General features: G+C 47.3%; 1 protein-coding gene across 1 annotated transcript; it reads left to right on the forward strand.

The window, feature by feature from the left end:
• Positions 1 to 19,580: 19,580 nt before the first annotated feature.
• LRATD1 (LRAT domain containing 1) lies at positions 19,581 to 20,462 on the forward strand (the record flags this gene model as incomplete). The annotated part of the gene is made up of 1 exon (XM_082672602.1): positions 19,581 to 20,462. The coding sequence occupies one exon, from the start codon at positions 19,581 to 19,583 to the stop codon at positions 20,460 to 20,462; it is 882 nt and encodes a 293-aa protein (XP_082528728.1).
• Positions 20,463 to 21,397: the final 935 nt, after the last annotated feature.

Consider the following 21,397-nt stretch of genomic DNA (forward strand, 5'->3'; position numbering starts at 1 on the left):
AAGGAATTTAGGAGGAGAAGTTGGGAAGGAGCAGGCGTCCTCCTAAAGGAAACTGGAAGATGGGTTCAGCAATTGGAGGGATGGGATCTGGCCAAGAGGTCCAGCAGGAAGGCAGTGAGGATGTGGAGAGTGGTAGGGAGGGAGCCCGGAAGCAGTATCCAGGTACAAAAGGCATGCGGGAGTATCTAGAAGACAAGCATTTGTGTATTTTGCATTTTGCAAAGGGCTAGAAAAAACAACCTGGTCTGCCCTAGATAAGGATGCCCTACCACCAGAGCTGGTACTCCACTGAGCTCCTGGTGAAAAGGCGGCTGGCTGTGCATCCAGGCACATTAGCTGAACTTTCTGGAACAAGGGATTAGCATATACACCAAAGTTTTTAAAATGAGTCCCATGGGGGCTTCCCTGGTGACACAGTGGTTGAGAGTCCGCCTGCCGATGCAGGGGACGCGGGTTCGTGCCCCGGTCCGGGAAGATCCCACATGCCACGGAGTGGCTGGGCCCGTGAGCCATGGCCGCTGAGCCTGCGCATCCGGAGCCTGTGCTCCGCAACGGGAGAGGCCACAACAGTGAGAGGCCCGCGTACCGCAAAAAAAAAAAAAAAAAAAAAATGAGTCCCATGATTCATTTCATGAATTGACTTATATATTAATTTTAAGGAAATCATCCCCTACAGTATCATTGTGTTTTAAAAGTAGTTTTGCTCTTTACTGGGAAGATGAAAGGGTGAAACGCTGACGTAGAAAGAATTAACAATGTACATAGACAATTAAATAACACATTTAAGGAAGAAATTATGTTAAAACAAAGTGCTGGGGCTTCCCTGGTGGTGCAGTGGTTAAGAATCTGCCTGCCAATGCAGGGGACATGGGTTCGAGCCCTGGTCTGGGAAGATCCCACATGCCAGGGCACAACTAAGCCCCTGCGCCACAACTACTGAGCCTGCGCTCTAGAGCCCGTGAACCACAACTACTGAAGCTCACATGCCTACAGCCCATGCTCCGCAACAAGAGAAGCCACCGCGATGAGAAGCCCGCGCACCGCAACGAAGAGTAGCCGCAACCAGAGAAAAGCCCACGTGCAGCAACGAAGACCCAATGCAGCCAAAAATAAATAAATAAAATTTTAAAAAATGCTACCTCATAAAAGATGGAAATCCACAACTAAGTACTAATACAAATTTCAGTGATTTGGGGAGGCTGAAATTATTTTATTTTTTTGATTATAAAAACAAGGAGTCGGTTTATTCTGAAATTCCAGGAGGTTTTCTATAAAGTGACAATGTTCAAACATGTTTTAAAGGAGACACGGCATACATGGACAGGTAATCACACCTTTTGTCACCTGCGGTAATATTGCCCTGGCAGCTCAGTCTATGCCGCTGGTCCTTCCCTTTACATGTCCAGGGGAGGGTAAAATCACTCTGCTTGAAATGCAAAAACTGGATTTGAAACGTCCTCCCCACTCTGCTTTGTCAATTACCATCACACCTGCCCTTCAGAAGCCGGTTTACAAACCCACAGCCCCACAGACTTGCTAACTTGAATCCACTGACTGTACTTTTTAAAATGATAACTGTCATTTCCAAGGATGTGCTACATGCCTACAAAATACATTTTCAGGCCTGCAGATGAGAAACACATTAAGGTACTGATCTGTTTACATGTCTGCTACCCATGGCAGACATCTAATCCCTCAAAAGGGCTAAATCCCTTGTCATTTCTTCTTTGGCTTACACCCAGTGGTGTTGGCCATACAGCAAAGACCTTACTAACGTCTGTGAGAGAGAGAGGGAGAATATGCATGAGGCTCAGATAGAAACAAATTTTTCATACTGACGTAAGGATCAGAGATAGAGCTGGAACTCAACATCTGATCACAAAACTGCATATGAAGCCATTTCTTCACCTTGAACTCCTTCAGCCCATGAGGCCTGATTGTGAAAGGAGGAGTGTTTCATTTATGGCTCGTTAGAGTCAGCTGGTGACAACAGCGCCAGTAAAAACATCTACTAAATGCTTACATTTTGCCAGGTGCTTTCTGTGCTTTGCATGCGCTATCTGATATTTTCACACTTGGAAACTGTGCATAAACATGGACACAGAAAGATGCATAAAACAGCACATGTTTAATGAATAATCAGGACGTGATCTGCCACATAAATGCCATCCAAGCTAAAATCAAAAGAACATAATCAAACCAGAACCAGAGGGGAGTGTGGCCTTCCCTCCCTCCAACCCAGTAGAAACCACTGTGCTCTCATTAGGATAATAATGGTCTTGCTTTTCTTTCGGTTTTACCTCCTAGGCTCATGCATTATCTTACCTGATTATCAAAGCTCCCCAACTGGTAGGTGTTCAATGACCATCCCTCCTAGGGAGGCGACACTGGAGTACAGAGTTCAGTGCGGTGGCCCTGCCCACACAGGTAAAAGGCAGAGCTGCCTTCCAGGGGCAGGCAGTGGGCCCAGGAGCTTTAGTGAGTGCCCTTCTAGTGCTACAGCAGCCTTGGACTTGACTCTAATTTTTGCCCAGAGCTCTCTGATTCACAGCTGCTAAAGAGCTCATGTTCAAGACTTTGGAGCTGGTGTCACCTGAGTGCACAGCGGGACTCATGATTACATCTGACAACAGGCCTGTGCTCCAATCAAGCACATTTGTCTCAGCTGGGCAGGGCTGGGTGTGTGGGTGGTGGTACGGAACAGGAAAAAGTCAGCACCAGGCCACCCCGTGCCCCCTCCCCTGGTAGCAGAGTGAAGTACTAGCTCCAAGCACAATTACACTGGAGGGTCCCTGACTGTCTTATACGTAAATAAACCCTTCATTTAAAAACCTTGCTGAATTAAGAGGTTGGAAAGAACCCAGAAATCATCCTGTCTAACGCCTTAAAATTTGAAAGAGCAAGGAACTCAGGCCCAGAGAGGAAGTGACCTGTTCAAGGTCGCACACAGTGATAAGGAAAAGGGGCTGGTAATAAGGGCAGGTAAGTAACACTCCATTAATTAAGCTCCCAGCAGAGGGGAGGTGCCAATGGTATTTACTTTCCATTCCGGGCTGGCCGACTGGGTGGGTTCATACTCCATTCTGATGAGGTTCTGGGAAGAAAGCCAGCAAACTCCGGGATTTACATAAAAGTAACAGAAATAGTTTCACTGTTTTCCCTAAGCCCAACGTTGAAGCTAGAGTCCAGTGATCTAGTCAAGGGTAGTTGGTCCCTGTCCCCAAACCCACATGAATGACAGGAGACCAGGAACATGTGTGGTCAGTAATAAGAATCTGTGGATCGCACTCTACAGTTTATAAAATGCTCTCACACAAGTTATCCCGTGTGATCCTCATAAGAATCACATGGGAAGGGAAGGGGCAAAGCTGGGAAGGGGCAAAGTTGGTCATACTATTCCTATTTTAAAGAAAGAAACTGAGCATTTATCCAAGATCATAGACCTAGTGCAGCCAAGGTGACCAACTCCTATTCCATCACCACACTTGGTGACAGGCGAGAAGAAGAGAGCCTGGGAGATAGGGACAGTGCTTCATCCTTCATGCCATGGTCATGTGACATTGAAAAATATTATAAACAGTATTATTTTTATTAACTCTATGTCTCAAGCATCTCTCAATCATCTTTATATGCCCCGACATCGTAGGATCTCAGACAGATAATTTGATTTAAACATAATGCTACCTATAAAGAAGTTTTAGAATCACCAAAATCAGTAAGATATGCTGCTGTTCTAAAATAATTTATCCTGTCCTTATTTTCCAATATGGTATCTCTATATATTTGAGTCAGCATGTTTGAGCTACAAGTAACTTTACAAATCACCTGACCCATTTCTCTCATTTTGTGGGTAAAGAAACAGACCAAGACCAAGCCAGTAACCTTCCCCAGTTGACATAACACATCTATGGGAGAGCCAGGACAAACACCCAAATCTCCTGAGCTCCAGTTCCATGTTCCTTCCACCCACCAATCCATCCAAATCCCGTCTTCCTTTGGAGGACCACCCCCTTCCTCATGTATTTCTAAGCCATTCATCCAGAGCGTTTTGTCAGGACCTATCAGTACTTATGAATGTGTCTCGTTCATTGTAGCATTACCTCCCTGAGCCACCAACTCCTTCCGTAACCTTCTGCCTGACACGTCCCTTCTCTGAGCCTCAGGTCCTCCCCTATAAATTTCAAATAATCCCTGTGCCTCCCACCTCATACTGTTGTGAACAGTAAACTGACATGCAAGTGAAAGAGGCTAATTATCAGTATTTATTACTGGAGTTGCACTGCATTCTATGCAATCTAAGCAAACCACTGTACCTCTCTGTGCCTCAGTTCTTCTGTCTGGAAAGGGGAGCCACTACCATCCAGGATCTAGCCCAGAGTGATGCTGGAGAGACGTGATTAATGTACCCTTATCTTCCAAATAAAATGCATTCTAGTTATCAATGTCCTCATCAATTAATAATCACTCCGTTGATCTACATTAATCATGCTTTTGTTTATTCAACTAGCATTAACTTGGCAGGTACTGTGTGCCCAGCTCAATGAGGAGAGGAAGGGCACAGAAGAAGAAGCAGACCCTCGCACTGCCTTCAACAAGACAAAATGACACACCACAAATAAGACAGAATGATTCTAAAAGAGTGCATACAAGCATTTCAGGGAGGGTAAGAAAGCAATGTCTCATTCTTAGATTAGTCCATTAGGAGGAAGGATTTTCCATTGCTTTGGAGCAAAACAAAATAAAAGAGACCATAATAACCGTAAGTAGAATCTTATTCCGTGACCCTTCCAAAATCAGCACAAGAGAATTCTGGTCTAGCAGACAGTTTCCTTTCTGGAAGCCTCCCCTGCGTGACCAGCCACAATTAACGGCTCCTTCTCTGAATTCCGTTGTTCAGTCCGTACTTCCTCTGGGCCTTTCACTCCTCATTATCTTATAGTTGTTTGTAAATCTAGCTTTGCTCACTTATCAGTCCAGAAAGACATTAACTGTGCTTATTCATTTTTCCCTCCCTCCTTTTCCTTGCAACCACACCTATACTTTAAGAGTCATTACATAGGATGGCACTTAGAGATAATTATTGATTTAAATTGGATTGAATGGAGTTGACTACCTGACAAAGGGCGGGTGTGACAATTTTCACAGCCTGGCTCTACTCTCCCCATGCCCTTATAATTCTTCTGTTAGTGATCCATTTAAGCCAGGTCACACAACTGAGCGAAGTCAGGGCAGAAGTTTTACCCCACCCACAGAGCAGCTAGGAAACTGTCAAGAGGCCCCAAACATTGTATTTTAAAAACAATCATCACCACTAAAAACAGATACATACATGCACACTGCATGACAAACAAACACGTACAGATCCTGGTCAAGATGGTAAAGGAAGTACAGCTTAGCTTTAGTGCCAGCCCTTCCATGCCCTGCGGTTCCATGTCTGCAGCCATTCAGCCACTCAGGGCTGCCTCTAAGTCCCCACAGTCTCTGAATTCTGGCTCCAGACCCCTCCCTCTCCCATTCAGCACCAAACCTCCACCTAATGCCTGCATCCAAAGGATGCCAGTTTATGGGCCCATGCCAGCCTGGCTTCCTGAAGAGCTACCTAATATCTCACCACCCACCCCCATCCTACACATTCCGACTCAGCAGGTCTGGAATGGAGCCCAGGAATGTGGGTTTTACATATGTTCTCTGATTGATTTTCATGTGCACTCCTGGTTGACCCTTATAATGGAGTTAGATCCCATCTAATTCACGTGATAAACAAGTACCATAACACGTGCTAATTCAAAGCCACCCACAGATTTCATGGCTAAGAAAGGACTCAAATCTCCTGATTCCCACTCCAGATTCAGGTCCCTCTTATTAGTACAACAGAGTTGACAAAAGGAAGGAAAACTTGCTAGTCATTCTTCCTGCATTCCAGAAAGAAACTTCAGCAGGAAAAAAAAAAAAAAAAGAATATTTCAAAGCCTATATTATAAGCATACGCTTTCCATAATCAGAGGAGGGAATTCAGTTTGAACATGCAACTTGTATTTAACAATAAGAAAACATAAACAAAATAGAAAGTGCTATGGTTTCAAATTTTCTATTGAAACCACTCCTGAGAATTACCTGAGAAATTCCACTAGTATTTCAAGCTGGGAGAAGACAACTTGAGGGTTTTATAAATAGCTACTGTCATCCAGATGGAATCTCTCCTTCGCTTTTCAGTCATGTGTTATTATTTGTAATATTTCTAAAATCACTTTTAAGATAATAAACTTGAAAAATCAGTCTCATGGAGACACGGGGTTTTGATGACAAAATAAATAGGGCCGGAGGAGGTTGTTAGTGTTTCATTTTAATTAAAACATCTCATTTGGATGAAGGTCCTCAAGGGCAGGAGGCAATATATACACATTTCAAATTGGTAGCATTTCACCAAAATAGAGATATTAAGGGAAAATGCAATAAAAGATTGTGTTATACACAAGTGGGAAAAGTGGGGCCCAATCTCATCAGTAGCATAGCAACACTTAACAACACTTTGGCCAAGGTCAGCATTCCTGTGTCCCTCAAAAAAAAAAAAAAAAAAAATAATACAAGTGCATGCTTACATCTACCAAAGGACTTTAGTAGTCAGAAGCAGATAATTTTCATCACTTCAGTCTCTCTTCATAAATGCAAAGGATAATTCAGCGGAACATTCTAACCAATTAACACTGTTCATTTGCTGACCGAAGGAAACAGATTCAGCTACATAAGATAAGGCAGTAACTGCAAGGAGGTAAGCATTTAAAAAAATAATAAGTGGGGCAAACAAAAGTGTAAACACTTGGTTATCACCTTATCTCTAATCTGAGAAAGTCTTTTTTCATTGTCATCAAATGTTCAATTCCATTCAAAAGATACTTACCAAAGAAAACAAGAAAAGCACAGCATGAGATTTAAAAGGGATCCCTGATTTTGCTCCTACACCACAAGAGGACACCAGACATTAGTGGTCATGTTAGTCAGGATAGACCATGATCTGCTGCTGCATTAACAAAATTAATCCCCAGATCTCCGTAGTTTAGCACAAGAAAGCTTTTGTGTGGTTTTGGGTCATCGATATAAAATGTAACTTAAAGTCAATCCTCTCTCCTATGCAGCTCTCATCCCTGGTTGTTTCCATTTTCACATCACCACTTTAGAGTTCCTCATTCAAAACGCTCTGACAGAAGAGTCAAAACCCAGAGGGGCACTCTTAGCTGCCTTGGGCTATAGGGGACACAGCCCATCTGCTCACATTCCCATCAGTGAGGACTTGGGCACAGGGGGTGGAATACTAAGTACAAGGAAGCTGGAGATAAAGAATGTTCCTGCATATCCAGGAAGAGAGACGGCAATGAGAACACAGCATTGTATCTGCCACAGAAAACCAACGAAATGTATGGGAAAAGCAGGTGGAACAGACAGCAGCGTCCTTCTGAGCAGCTGGGGAAAGTTCTCCCAGAGAGGTATGATTAGAGTCACCTTTAAGGATGGATTAAGAGGGGAATACAGAGCAGAGGCCAACTGGAAGGAACACTGCAATCAAAGCTCCACAGGCAGGAAGGAGTGGTGTGTGTTTAGAGAACAGTAAGAAAACAAGCCCTGCTGAACAATTGTGAGTGACTAATGGAAGACAGGTATTTGGAAGCAGCTGGGGGGGGATCATATTTTGGAGAGTTAGGAGCTATAGGAAAAGGAGTAGAAATATTTTTTCATTGAGCAGCATTGTGGTCTGTGAAGCTAGACTGCCCAGGTAACCCCAGGTACAACCCAGGTGTCCAATCCATAAAGTTGAAGTCATGCAACTCATCCCATTACCCCAATCATCCCACTGGTCACTAATCCCCAGTGAGTCTACTTCCTATGGCTAGCTCAGAGCCACACATGCCTCTATGTCCCCACTAACTCTGCCTTATTCCAGGCCCTCAGGATTGCTTACCTGGTGCCGTGGACTGAACGTTTGTGCCACCCCAGAATTCATATGTGGAAACCCCAATCCCCAATGTGATGGCATCTGGAGATGGAGCCTTGGGGGTGGTGAAGCTTTCATGGTAGCATTAGCGCCCTTAAGAAGAAGAGATAGGAAAGCTCTTTCTTCCTCTCTCACTCTTTTTCACTCTCTCTCTCCCCAACCTGTGACCACGCAGCAAGAAGACACATGTCTGCAAGCCAGGAAGAGATTCTCACCAGTACCTGACCTTGCTGAGCATCCCTGATCTTGGATTTTCGGCCTCCAGAACCACGAGCTATACATGTCTGTTGCCAAAGCCAGTCTATGGTAGTTGTTCTAGAAGCCCGAGCGATCTCTCGCCACATCCCCATCCATCTCCTCCCCACCTCTGGCTTCTTTCTCCTTCAGTATAAATCTGACACTGTGGGCCGGAATGACCTTCCGAAAAACCGTTTCTAAAATGGTAAAACATAAGGGACCCTTCCTGACCTGGCCACGTCTACTTCACACTTTACCAATCCCAAACCATTTCGAGGCTTTCTGGAAAAGCCACATTTTTCATGACTCTTGAGCCTTTACATATGCTGCTCCCTTTCACAGAAAGGTCTCCACTCTTTCCTGCTTGGAAAAAAATCATATTCATTCTGCAAAGCCTTTCTGTAAGACAACCTCCACCCGATCCCTCCCTTAGTTAATAATTCCCTCCTCTGTGCGTTTACATGCTTTTAAAACATTTTATTGCTTCCATTTGTTTGCATTGGATTATATCCGGCCAACTCTCCACATACAACAAGAGTTCCACTGAGAACCGAGAATGTGTCCTTTTCACCTTTGAATCCTCAGGCCCAAGCCCTATGCCCGGTTGAGAGTACATGCTCAATACATGCTTTTTCAATCAAACATGAAGTTCACATTATGGACAGTATCTAAGGTATTTTCTGGGTCTAATATTCAGCTGTAACAATATGAGCTCCAGTATAATAATAATCATCATAATAGAATAATACAGAATATTATAAAGGAGGAACATGGAGAAGGAAAATGCTATGAACCCAGTAGGGCAGAATTCTTTAATCACACCTAGTAGTTACTAAGACCTTTTTCTGGGCCAGACAGAATTCTGGGCTAGGTGCTTTTAATGTATTATCTCAGTTAATACTCACCAAAACCCCTTAAAGGAAAAAATACTATTGTTCACATTTTAAAGATGATAAATTGGGGCACATAGGAATTAAGCATCTCACCCAAGGCCATACAGCTAATAATAATTGAGCCAGCATCAGAATCCAGCCACTCTAAAAGAGGACCGCTCCATAAAACCTGCCCTACGATAAGAGGACAAGCTCGGATATTAGGATCCAAGGCAAAGACACAGAGAGCAATTATGGCAACATTAAAGCAAGAGGGATGATGGAATGGGAGCGGGAGAACACGCGCACTGGAAGCCCCCTGCCCTTGGTAGTTCAGAAACAGGCTGAGTACGTGTTAATAGCAGTGGTACGTTAAGTATATGGTTTTAAATAGAAACCATACTTTATGAACTGTGTGCTATGTCTGTGGTCAGATCCAAACTTTTGACAACTGGAAAATAAATAAATACCTCATTACAATCAATGTAATTACTGGGCAAGGAAAACAAAACGAATCAGCATCGGCAGTTAAAACAATGCACCATGACGCCAGAAGGAAAAGTCCTAAAGAACAAGTGAAATGTAAACCTAAGAGGCTACTTCACTCTTGACTGTTCTAAAATAAGTACTTTTCCCCTTTTACTAAATTCTAAAGTGTCTCTAACAATTAGCAATGTATTTATTACAAGTTTACCAGAGATGCCCTGCTCTGTGGTATAGGTTGTAGGGGAATTTAAATGGAAGGGAAAGGAATGGGTAGAGGAAAGAAAGGGAGAAAAAGAGAGAGACAGAGAGAATTCCCAAGAGCTATCACTATCCATTCAATTCTATTCAACACCTGTGCACTGAACTTCCACCCTGCAGAATGGAAAGAACTCGGTGATGGGGATACTGGTGGAAGCATACAGATACAGTTCCTCCTTTTAAAGAGCTCATAGACATAGATAAGTAACTAGGCAGCGTCAATATAATCGGGAAAGACCAGAGTGCACCATGAACAAAACCTAAGGCAGATGTGGTAAGTCAGAGGGGGCCACCAAGGAGGAAGTGAAACCTAAAAACCTTCTTGCCAGGGGGAGATTGGAGGAAAGAATCTTAGCAGAGGGAACAGAAGCAGTAACACAAGAAAGGGCAATGAAGCAGGGGACAAGGTAACAACAAACGGGCTGAATTAGGAGAGCTGAAGCACGATGCAAGAGGGCGGGTAGCAAAAGACGAGGTGGAACGGCAAGCAAGGGTGGGTCTTGAAGCCGCCGCAGGGACTCGGGATGTTTTCCCAACATCGATGTAGAGTTACTGAGGAGTGGAGGGAGAGTCAGGCAAGGGAGGCACCACCAAATGGGCATTTTAGAAATCACTCTGACCTACTGTAACAGGGAACTGTAACAACCTAAATGGGAAAAGAATCTGAAAAAGAATAGATACGTGTATAATACATGTATCACTGAATCACTTTGCTGAACACCTGAAACTCACACAACATTGTTAATCAACTATACTCCAATATAAAACGAAAATTTTAAAAAGGGGAGATCATTCTGGTTACAGTGTGGGAGATGACTGTGGAGCAATCCTGGGGTCAGAAGAAACAACACATAGGCTGTGGCAGTGAGTTAGGTGGGAGTTCCTGGTGACTGGAACTAAGGGGGCAGCAGCAGAAATGGACTAAAGAGGAAAGATGAGAGATACTCACTGAGGAGAAACAGCAGGAGGTGGCATGGTCCTCTGTGACCTGAGGATGAGGGAAAGTTGATAGATGATGACCAGGCACTGGCTCGAAAAACTAGGAGGGCAATGGTGCCTGTCCCCAGAAGGAAAGACACAAGGGGAAGCACATGCTTCCAGATAAAAGCTGTGCTCAGTTTGGCATATCCTGCCCTTTTGGTGTCTGTGGGACAGCCACAGGGTCGAGTCTTCTAGGCTGTTGGATATTTGGGTCCGGCGTTCAGGAGAGAGACGGAGCCTGGAGATTTCCATTAGACAGTCAGGACATGGTAAGATATGAAAGTCAAAGCAGCAGACAAGATCACAGGATGAGAACTCATCGGGAAGAGAAGCTGAGAAGAGAATTCTGAAGAAAATCCATATTGAAAGGACACACTGAAAGAAATAAGCCCACAAAACATCGTAGGGGGAACGGCCAGAGAAGCGAAGGGAAACCAGGAGAGCATGTACAGTGGAAGGTGAAAGAAGAACTTATGTCAATACGGAGGAAGCTGTCAGCTGCATCACCCGCTTCTGGGAAGCCAAGTAAGGTAAGAACTCAAAAGTATCCATCAGGTTCAATACCAACGGATCACTGTCTCCCTGGCGAGAGCTGTTCAGTGGAATGATGGGCGCAGAAGACAGCCTGTGGTGGGGTGGGGTAAGGGTGTAAGGACAATTCTTTCAAGATAGGAGTGTATCTCAAGGGAGATGTATAGTCAGGGGATGTTTTGGTTTTTTTTGGGGGAGGGGTTTTTTTTTTTTTTTGCGGTATGCGGGCCTCTCACTGTTGTGCCCTCTCCCCTTGCGGAGCACAGGCTCCGGACGCGCAGGCTCAGCGGCCATGGCTCACGGGCCCAGCCGCTTCGCGGCATGTGGGATCCTCCCAGACCGGGGCACGAACCCGTGTCCCCCGCATCGGCAGGTGGACTCTCAACCACTGCGCCACCAGGGAAGCCCAGTCAGGGGATGTTTTTAAGGTGGGAGAGACTTAAACGTGTTTACATGCAACTGGCAAGGAGCTAATAGAATAAGTAAGATCATAAATGACGGTGAAGAGAAGAGGTGATTGAAAGAGTGAGGCATGAGGGGATGACATTCAGAGCCCGGTGGGATGAACTGGTCTTTGAGAGGAATGGGGCCAGAAAAGGAACAGTAATAGGAGGGGAATTCAGAAGCAATACGAAACGCAAACCCAGGATTTTCATCAATCAGTCAGCAGCCAAACAAGGAATGTATCACCTGGGAGCAGAGAGTTTCCTTGTTCACTCACGTTTCTGCTCTAACCACAGCCTGTTAGCACAGCGAACTGGAGTACAGGAGTTCAAACAACAGAAAAGGGAGAAAAATCCTCAGCTCTGCCCCACGACTACAATATAGCTTTTTAAAAAACCACTTGACTTCACACACCTTTGAATGAAAACATATACATTTACCAGCTTAGTATGAGCAGTCTAAAAGGAGGCTCGCTTCTGTCAGAGATGGACCACAGAATGTCTAAAGTACCTAATTCCAAGTATTTATTAAGCACCTAGCTTCAAGGGCTGTCCCAGGAGAATAAGAATAATTTCTTACATTTGAGTAGAGCTTGACCAGTAATTACTCTGCTGCATCTAGAAGGCTTGGCGAGACTGTTTAAAACACAGATCCCTAGAGCCCATCCTGAGATTCTATCACTACATCCGGGAAAGAGCCTGGGAATCTATATTTGTATCAGGGTCCCGGATGATCCCAGAGGAGAATTTGGAAACCCAATGCTGTATGTCCAAGAGCAAACCTTCTTGTACATCATCTAATTTAGAACATGTACCAGGTGTCAGAGTACTCAGGTTGGTGAAAATTGAAACAAAAACAAACACTGCCAGCTCAGTAAATGAAACAGTGACCATTCATTGTTCATGCAAGCACTGAGCCAGGCAAGGTGCATCTAAGGAGTATTCATTAAGCACCAAACGCCATGCTCGGCAAAGGGACTACAGATTTGAACTAGATTTGGGACTTTTTCTCAAATGATTCTTAGTCTATGAAGGAGGAAAGAGAAGAAAATCTAACCATGATACCAATTTGGTTTTATAAGTGTTTCGACACATCTCGTGACCAATACATACATGAAATTATGGGAGCATAAAAAACGCTCTCAATTAGAATGGTGAGGGGACAGACATATGGGAGGACCTGATGCATGAAGGGATTATAAATTTCAAATCAAAGCTAGATGAAGCAGGTAGGGAAAGACATTTTCAGAAGGCAGAGCTAACAGCATGTGTGTAAAAGTGACCCAGGGCCACCCAGAGCTCCACCATCACTATCATGCAAGAGGCGTGCCCTCTCCTAAAATCTGGAGAGAACACAGTGGAGAGACTAACAGTGGGCTGAAACATCTTTGTATAATCCATATCCGGCAAAATACTAAAACTTCAAGTGCTGAAGGTTTTTACCTGGGGAACATTCTCGAGTCTTTAATGGCAAAATGATAAGAAGCCACTAAAAATACTTTAATAAGAACATCCAGTTATAGGAAGGAACTCAGAAAATGTGAAAATGTGGAAGCCAAACTTGGAAGAGGTCACGTAAGAAATGGATAGTCAGAGTGTCAGTGCGTGCAAAGTGGTCACTAGGAATCTCTTTAGTCTTAGCTGCCATTTTTGTGATCCAAAAGAAGTAGAAGGCAGGTAAGATATTTAGAAAGATGGGCAAGTTAGTCACAACAAAACTAATGGAAATTTAGAGGAAAAAAAATAGTAGGGAGGCATGGGGTAGTACCTAGAGGGTACTACAGATGCATCCACTGTTGATTTCTTTAAAAACTGAGTGACATGAACCTTCTGTGACCTTGCAGGAATCCCATGAATGGAAAGACATCTTAACAGTGAGAACAGACACTAAGAGAGAAAGGGCAGAGGGAAGGATGGGATGTTTGGTGTTCCAACATAGGTCTAAAATAAAGGAGAGAATACCTAACAGGATAGACTAACTGCTATTACAAATAGCCACAACATTTTTTGGGTGGCTTAACTCATTAAGACTTATTTCTCCCTCACATCACAAGGCAATGCAGACAGTCACTGAGGAACCCGCACTTCCCTCCATCTAGTGGTGCCTCTATCTTTCAGAGCCTGGAGTTCTACCATGAATCCTCTACATGTGGCCAAATGGGGAAAGAAAGTGCAGAGAAGGTCGTGTTCATGGTTTCAGCTTCTGGAGCCAATGCTGTCAGTGGCTTACTAAACTTCTACCCACATCCCATTGGCCAGACTCCATCACATGGAACCTACCTAAGGGCACATTGCGGGGGGACGTGTCATTCAGCTGTGTGCCCAGAGGAAGGGAAATGGGGTTGGTGGAGCCACTGCACTGCCTCTGCCCCAGATGGGTACAGAGTGTTCTTTAGAAGATATCAGGATGAGTATGCTGACTGCCTAACACAGTCAAGGACAGGGAAAGGGACGGTTCCCAAAAGGTTAAATGCTAAACTAGGGCATACAATACAATAGGCAGCTGTACTGAACAATACTTGTGTATGTCTGAAATATATTTTGCTTAAAATTGTTGCACTGAAGAGCTGTAGGTTCATATAATAAAACAACAAAATAGAAAATCATAAAGACATTATAACTGAGAGTAATCTAGATTCATTCATTCATTTGTTCTGTACGGATTTAGCAAATATGTATTGAGTGCATACCATATGCCAGTCACCGTGCTTGTAGTACAAAGATAAAATGAGCAAAATAGACATGATTCCTGACCTCGTTCATCTTACAACCTAGAGGGAATACAGACAACAAAATATGTAACTTCAAGGGAATGGGATTATTTACCCCTGTCTCTGATTTTGTTGCAACCACAATAACAAATGACAACTCTCTTAAGTTTACACATGCAAAGAGGAGCAGACGTTTTTAATCTCCCAAGAGGTCACAATCTTCTGAGTCACATAAACTTCCCTGCTCACTAAAGGAACGTTTTCTTCTGGAAATTTCTGTAGGTTTTTGAGGTGTGAAAGAAAGAAAGAAACAAACAAACATGGGCATACAGTTAAAAGCAGAAAAAACATTTTTAGCAAAGTAATGATATAAAGCAGATGGAGAGGATGAACACTCCTTCTGAACCCCTACCTAGAGGTCCGATTTTAAAGGATGACAGTTTGAGCCAAGGACCTGGTCAGTAAAATCTGGGAGAAAGTATTTCATACAGTGCTAAAGAAGGAATCAAGAGGAAAATAAGGAGGATGATACCCAGATGGCACCAAAAGAAAAGGTAACACACGTATAATTGACACCTTATCACTCCTCTGCTTACCACTGTCCATATATATTCCTCAAACCATGAAGTATTCACTTAAAAACAATTCAAAATACTATGGGATACAGGATGTAATCAGCCCCAGGGCTCACACACGGAAATCCATACAGAGTTGCAGACTTTAAATTAGTCTCAGGATAGACAGAGCAATCACCACCTTAAGACAGAAGCAGTGCCACACTCTGGCCAGGGACAGCCTTGGACACTTCATCTAGGGTTAACTTTTGCCTGGGGCAAAGGAGAGGCAGAACTGGACAGTCATCATAACAAGTAGGACATGGGACCCTCTCCTCTCTCCCCTCTTCCGACAACAACAACAACAATAATAATACGTAGCATTGACTGAAAGCTTACTCTGTGCCAAGCATACTTGCCTGCATGAACTCACAACAACGCAATGAGATAGATACTATTTACCCACAACTTACATATGAAGAAACTGACTCCTGGAAAAGTTAAGTAACTTACTCAAAGTTATCCACAGCCAAACTATTGAAGTAGAATTCAAACTACAGTAGTTGGCTTCTTGAGTCTGCTCTTTTGATGACTGTCTTCTGCCTCTGGTGACACTGTATTTCCTCAGTGTGAAAGAAGGCAGGATGGGGTAAGAAATAATAGACAAAACGATTAGCAAACAATATTTTGTAATGCAAATAAAAATTGGGTTTTCTAATGTAGATATCTGATTGGCCTATTTCTTACTTTGTTATCCTTCTAATTGCCAAAATGTCAAAAAGAGTAGATGCATTTTCCTTAGTTTACTTTTAGTTCTTTCTTCCCCATGCCTCAGAGACTTAATGTGTTCTCTGCCTTCTGTTTCAAGGGGACCATGGGGCTGGCAGGGAGAGGGGATTCTCAGGGCATTTATTTTCCCTGGTGATTACTAAAGCAGTAAGCCTTTTATCCTGGCAGGGGGAGGGTTTGGAAAGGAGATTCAAAATATTGCATATTGATATTTCAAACTTTTGGCACTGTATCTCAAAGCCCTGACAACATTTTATGTTAATTATCCTTTGGAATGAAGGGAAGTTAAGCAAAGAAGAGCAGCCTGCTTACTCTGTAGTCTGGAGCAGGGCAGAATAGGACAGGTAGGAGAGAACACAGCATCCCATGCAAATATGTTGTAAATGTTTGTGCACAGGATTTATCTTGGGATGGACAGAGGATAAAAAAATTATTCAGTGTCAAGCCCTGAGCTACTTCCACTGAGCTCCTCTCAGACACCAGTAATGAACTCTTCAGATACTCCTCGCAGAGATCCCTGAAGTCCAGTTTATAACCAGGCCAATAACTCACTTTTGATCTCTGAAGCCACTTGTTCGATTCTCTGGACTTCAGGGCCAAAATGAGTTGTTTATTATTTATAGCAAGTATAAAAAAGGTCATCACAAGCTGTGGTCAGTTCCAAGGATGGCAACTGGTATTCTCATAACTTGCACGTGGGCAATGGCAAAACTTTTTAAAAGATTTATGCACATCAAATATATACAGATGGTCATTTTAAAGCCACTTTTTCCATCAATACTTATTAACCATCTAATCTGATAAATCACTGTATTTGGAGGCTGTGGGGTATACAGAGGCCTTCAGAAAGCAAACATGAACTGGAGACTCTGCAATTTGAGAATACTTAAGCAGAATCATCTATAAAAAATTTTTTTTATAATATGTAACAGTCCTCATGTAACCTGGGGCCGATCAGCTAACTTCTCTGGAACACCAGTTTTCTTACCTTATGCAACACGATTTTATTCATTCAACCAACAGCAGAGTCAGGTTAAAGACTGGTCCTGAAATCCCATAGAGCCTGGATAGATTGCTGGCGCTGGTATTTGGGCCTCAGTTTCTCGTTTGTTGCAGTGGGGATGTTAGTGAATCCCCTACAGAGGCAGGGAGATTAAGTCATTTACTTAAACACCAAGACGTAGTGCCTAGCAACTTGTAAGTGGTCAATACTTGTTGACTGTTTTCATTTTCATTACTGCTGATGGAACCCATTCTGTTAAAAAGTACTGTTAAAAAGGTCCAGAATACAAAATTATGTAGAACACAAGTCAATCCCGAAGGCATTCACTTTTTAAAGAGGAAGAAAGTCAACAGAGATTGGTAATAAAATGGGATGAGAGCACTAAGAGTTTGTACCAGCTGCCAAGGGGGCACAAAGAGGAAGCACCCAGTTTTCCCTGGGTAAAGAGAGTAGGCTCCACCGAGAAGTTGCTGGAGCCCAGCCTTGAAAGTAGAACTAGATGTCTAAGAACTCTTCAGGACTTAACGTTATAAGCTTTTTAAACTGTCGATCTAAAATTTCACATGTGTGAAAGTCATCTTTCAGCATCCCATATCCAGAGCACATTCATTAACTTTCCAACCAGGAATGCCATCATTAATTACTGCTGGACACCCTTCTCCCACGAAACCAAACAAAAATCCCTTAGCAATCCCTTAGCAATGGCAGTTCTGGGGGTTGGGAAGCAAGATTATGTCCCACTGTCGACATTGGTGATGCGCCCCCTTCACAGACAGACTTGGAGGCCAAACTCAGGCCCAGTCAGGGAGGGGGGTGGTCAAGGCTCCGCCTTTTCATTCGTGTTTGACACCGCGCTCCTTTTAAACCAGGCGCCAGTGCTGGGTCAGCAGCTCCACACAGGTCAAAGGAGATGAACCGAACACCGCAGGCACAATTTCAAAGGGATCGGTGGCCGTCAGGAAAAAGTCTGTGCGCCGAGGACCAGCCTAGGGGCCCTCAGGAACCCAGGCTCAGGGGTCCTCAGCAGGGTCCCCGGGTGCCCGCCTCTGACAACGTCGTTCCCCGCCCCGGGCCGCGCAAAAGGCTCGGGGTGCACTGGGGATTTTTCTCCACCCTCAGACTCAGCTTCGTCGCTTGAGTCTGTTCTCCCGGAACACAGAACGCAGGCTGACGGCGCGCCCACTCTCGACCGGTAGGCGAAGCTGCTGGATGGAAGCCGGCCGAGCCGCCGTACGGAAGCGCCCCGCCCCTCGCGCGCTCCCGGCCGGCGCTCGCACCTAGCTCCGGGGGCGGCGCGCGCTCCGGTGTACGGGGGCAGGGCGGGGCGGGAAGGGGCGTGGCGGGGCGGGGCGCACGCTGGAGACCCGCCCCTGCTCCCCTCCCCCTCCGGCAGAGGCTGACGAGCACTGGGCATCGGCCCCAACCAATGAGCGCGTCCGGGGGCGGGCCCTGGAGCCAGCTGCTTTGGCTACTTAGAGTCGTCGGCTGGGCTGTAGGAAACCAGAACGGAGTCGGGACTGCCCAGGTGGAGTAGGCGCCCCAGCCAACGTGGACCGGCAGGCGCACGGGCATCGCGGCGGGGACCGCACCGCACGGATCCGCGCGGGGCAGAGCCGAGCCACAGCCCCACGCGCCGCCCAGGACACGCTCGTCACCACCACCTCCGCAGCACCCATGGGGACCAGGAGACTTTAAAGGAGTTTGGGGTTTCGGGAGCAGGGAAATCACGGGTACGAAGAGGCAGCTTTCTTTGCCTTGGAAACGTGTTTTCTTCGTCCGATTGTTTGGACCCTGTGCCGGGTAGGAGGGAGAGGGGACTTCTGGCTGAAAGTGGGCCTCGCCACACAACCCGCACCCACACCGGCACACACACACCGCACTGGCTTCCCCCATCCTCCCCTTGCCTCTTTGTTAGGTTATTTTAGACAGAGCAGCCTCGCCCTGGCGCAGCCAGATTGGCTCTGCTGGGGAGAAGGCGAGAGAACTAAGGGGCAGAGTGCACCTGCCTGTGTGGGCAAGTGTGCCCGGGTGCGTGGGTGTACGTGCACTGGCGAGCGTGCCAGCGTGGGGTTGGAATAGTGTACGAAGGTGGGGGTCTAAGTGTGTCGTCGCGAAGGTTTGTCATTGTACGTGACCAGCACACCGGTGTACCAGCCTGTCAGTGTCTGGACTCCAAGTGTGCAAAATTATGCTGGTGTCAAGTGGGTGCCCGTGAACGTGTCCGATGGTCATTGCGCGAGGCGTTCTCGGGGAGGAGCACGGACCTAGGGTAAAACTGAGAGGTGGGCTGGGGAGGGGGGCGGCTGAAAATGTGAGCGCAGCGCGCTCCAAGCTCTGGAGCCCGAGGCGCTCCCCCTTTCCTCCAATCCACCCCTCCGTCCCTTCCTGGGTGTCCCGACTCCCACGCTGCCACACCCCGCGCTGTCCTTCCCACTGGGACCCCGCACGCCCTCCCGCGCTCCAGCCTCTTCTCTTGTGGGCGTTGGGCCGGGTTCCGGTACAAGGTCCGAGGCTGCGTGGCGGCGTCCGCTCTCGCCCGCCGGACTGCTGGCTCCCGTGCCGGTCCTGGCCCCGGGGAGGCGGTTGACTCCAGTACAGGCGCGCGGGCGGCCAGGTCCCGGGGGCACGGCTCGTCCTGGGGAGGGCAGCGCGACTCTGATCGTGTCTCTGCGTCTCCTCTGTGCTTCCGCAGATCCCCGCTTCTGGCCCCGGCCTCGCCGCGTCATTGATGGGCAACCAACTGGACCGCATCACCCACCTTAGCTACAGCGAGTTGCCCACCGGGGACCCGTCGGGGATCGAGAAGGACGAGCTGCGGGTCGGGGTTGCCTACTTCTTCTCGGATGAGGAGGAGGACCTGGACGAACGAGGCCAGCCCGACAAGTTTGGCGTGAAGGCCTCCCCGGGCCGCGCTCCCTGCCCGGAGAGCCCTAGCCGTCGCCGCCACCACCACCTGCTGCACCAGCTGGTCCTCAACGAAACTCAGTTCTCCGCCTTTCGGGGCCAGGAATGCATCTTTTCCAAAATGAGCGGCGGCCCTCAGGGCGCCGACCTGAGCGTCTACGCGGTCACGGCGCTGCCCGCGCTCTGCGAGCCCGGCGACCTGCTGGAGCTGCTGTGCCTGCAGCCCGCGCCAGAGCCGCCCGCGCCCGCCCCGCACTGGGCCGTCTACGTGGGCGGCGGGCAGATCATCCACCTGCACCAAGGCGAGATCCGCCAGGACAGCCTGTACGAGGCGGGCGCGGCCAACGTGGGCCGGGTGGTGAATAGCTGGTACCGCTACCGCCCGCTGGTGGCCGAGCTGGTGGTGCAGAACGCCTGCGGCCACCTGGGCCTCAAGAGCGAGGAGATCTGCTGGACGAACTCGGAGAGCTTCGCCGCTTGGTGCCGCTTCGGCAAGCGGGAGTTCAAGGCGGGAGGGGAGGTGCCGGCCGGCACGCAGACCCCGCAGCAGCAGTACTATCTCAAGGTGCACCTGGGTGAGAACAAGGTGCACACGGCCAGGTTTCACAGCCTGGAAGACCTCATCCGCGAGAAGCGCCGCATCGACGCCAGCGGCCGCCTGCGTGTGCTCCAGGAGCTCGCCGACCTTGTGGACGACAAGGAGTAGCCTGGGGGAAGCCGCCCGCCCCTCCAGCCTCCCCGCGCCCCGCTCCCTCCCCCGCACGCGGGCTCCCAGGCCGGCGATTCAGCACCCCCCGACCCTCTTGAGTGGCCACCCGCAGCGGCCAGCGCCCGGGCTGCAGCCTCGCATCTTTCTGGCAAGTGGCAGGTAGTCCCAGGAACTGGCCCCGGGACTGAAGGGGCCGCGCCCGCCCGGCTGAAATCCCCAGTGGTGATGATGGTGTTGGGAGACCCAGCGTGCGCTTGCCCCTTGAGTTGTAAGTGGGGAGAGGAGAACGGGCCGAGGGAAGCAGGGACAAGACCTCCCCCCAAGAGTCACTGGTCTAGTGACTAACACCCGACCTACTAGAAAGGGACCATCACCGCCCCAAACGTGCACACACAGACCGGTGGGAGGTGAGAATGGATCCTTTCAGGGCACAGCTCAGCTCTAGTATGGATGTGTCCCCAGACTGCAGGATTTCCAAGAAATCGAGCCTGTCCCTCATGCACTTGTGAATAATTCCACGAGGGAGCAAGCACTTCGGGACTCCGGGTTATCCCGAGGCTGCCCGGGACTTTTTCAGCTCTCCAGTCCCTGGTCTCCTGACATTGTATCCCAGGCTCCGGGCTAAGCAAGACAGTGTTTGTTTTGCTTCCCGTTCTTTCCACCTAGGGAAGCGAACGCCACTCCCCACCGGCATTTGCCTGTGAGTCTCCCTTGCTGGCAGAAGGGATGCCTTCCCGGTCCCCGGAGGATAATGGCGCAGCGAATTTGATGAGGAGAGCCGGCCCCGCCCCCCTGGACAAGAGAAGGCTCACCAGGTGTCCGCGAACTTGAATCTGTGTAAAGGGCGCTTGTTCTCAACCCTAGATGGCTCCCTCCTTGGGCTGCGTTTCAAAAATAACCACAGTTTTAAAGGGGTTGGAGAAGACGGAGGG

Source organism: Grampus griseus (assembly GCF_964374135.1).
Source record: "Grampus griseus genome assembly, chromosome: 15".
In the NCBI taxonomy this organism is placed as follows: Eukaryota; Metazoa; Chordata; class Mammalia; order Artiodactyla; family Delphinidae; genus Grampus; species Grampus griseus.